General features: G+C 55.6%; 1 protein-coding gene across 1 annotated transcript in view; it reads left to right on the top strand.

The window, feature by feature from the left end:
* The window catches only part of EMH_0073250 (uncharacterized protein), a gene marked incomplete at both ends in the record, with an annotated part of 996 nt that extends 977 nt beyond the window's left edge, over nucleotides 1-19 (top strand). The window contains one exon of the mRNA XM_013499301.1: nucleotides 3-19. Within this exon, the coding sequence (XP_013354755.1) occupies nucleotides 3-19 (17 nt within the window). The remainder of the gene's footprint in view (nucleotides 1-2) is intronic.
* Nucleotides 20-1707: the final 1688 nt, after the last annotated feature.

The following is a 1707-nucleotide window of genomic DNA, read 5'->3' as shown; positions in this document are numbered from 1 at the left end:
GATCGGGGGGCCCCCCTAGGGGGCCCCCCTCTGGTGTTGCTGAGGGGGGGCCCCCCATGCAGCGACGGCCGTTGGTCCTGCCCCCGCCTTCTTTTAGCGGAGAAGCAGCAGCAGCAGCAACGGCAGCAGCAGCAGCAGCAGCAACAACAACAGAAGCAGAAGAGGCAGCAGAAGCTGCAGCAGGAAACCCATTGGTGCTGCCACAGGGAGCCGATCCAGGGGGGCCCCTGGGGGCCCCCAGGGGACCTGGGGGCCCCCTTCGCCTCCCCCCAGTAACACAGGGGGGGCCCCCGGCGGGCCCCCTGACGGGGCCTCGGGGGCCCCTCTGCCTCCCCCCAGTAACGCAGGGGGGCCCCCCGGGGGGCCCCCTCTGCCTCCCCCCAGTAACACAGGGGGGCCCCCCGGGGGGGCCCCCCCCGGGACCTCGGGGGCCCCTCTTTCTGCCCCCTGTAACACAGGGAGGGGCCCCGGGGGGCCCCCCAGGGGGGCCCCCGGGGGGCCCCCCTGATAGCTCTTCTGTGCTGTGTTTGGATGAAGCAACTATTATAAAGAAACTAAAAAAGAATGTGTAGAAAAACTAGTTGCGTTTTTGTTTTTTTTTGTTTTGTTTTTTTTTTTTTTGTTTTTTTTTTGTTTATGGTGAGGCAGCAAGTGTATAGCTTCATAGACAGGAGAGAGAGACAGAGGAGACAGAGACAGATATAAAAGAGACAGAGAGACAGAAGAGACAGAGAAAGAGAGAGGAGACAGATAGAGACAGAGAGAGAGAGGGGACAGATAGAGACAGAGAGAGAGAGGAGACAGATAGAGACAGAGAGAGAAAGAGGAGACAGAGACAGAAGAGACAGGGAGATAGAAGAGACAGAGACAGATGTAGAAGAGACAGAAAAGAAAAAGGAGACAGAAGAGAAAAAGGAGACAAGAGAGAAAAAGGAGACAGTACAGGAGACAGCAGTGAAAAAAAGAGACAAAGAGAAAAAGGAGACAGAAACAACAAATTAATATTACAACAAACAACACGACGCCACGGCTCCCCGCGCGGCGACTAGCAAGCTAGCTAGCTAGCTAGCTAGCTAGTCACCTAGGTAGCTAGCTAGCTAGCTAGCTAGCTAGCTAGGTTGTTAGCTAGCTGGGTAGCTGGCTAGCTAGCTAGCTAGGTAGATAGTTCGGTAGCTAGGCACATCCGTAGCTAGCTGGCTAGCTAGGTGGTTACCTAGATAGCTACGTAGATAGATAGATACAAACATAGATGCATAGATAGATGCATAGCTAGCTAGCTAGCTAGCTAGCTAGCTAGCTATGTAGCCGGTTGGACTCCATGTGCTGTGGAGACCCATCGCTAGTGCTAAGGATTTGTCTGCTGCTTTGAATGCTGCTGTTGCTGCTGCTGCTGCTGCTGCTGCTGCTGCTGCTCTCAGCAGCAGTTTTGCTGCTGCAGCGGAGCTGCTGCTGCTGCCTGCTGCTGTCTGTACTACCCTTCGGGGGCCCCTGGGGGCCCCTCTGCTATTTTAATAGATCTATAGATATTAAACCTTGCTGTTGCTGCAGTTGTTGTCGCTGCTGCTGTTGCTGCTGCTGCTGCTGCTGCTGCTGCAGTTAAACAGCAGCAAAAGCAACAAACGCAGACACCACACAGCGGAGATGCATGCAGGCCTCATGCGGGGGCCCCTATACAACCTAGGGGCCCCTTGGGGGCCCCCTTACAGC

Source organism: Eimeria mitis, genomic scaffold, assembly GCF_000499745.2.
Source record: "Eimeria mitis Houghton genomic scaffold, Emh_scaff4193, whole genome shotgun sequence".
Classification (NCBI taxonomy): domain Eukaryota; phylum Apicomplexa; class Conoidasida; order Eucoccidiorida; family Eimeriidae; genus Eimeria; species Eimeria mitis.
The sequence above is the reverse complement of the archived record's forward strand: the minus strand, read 5'-3'. Positions and strand labels throughout refer to the sequence as shown.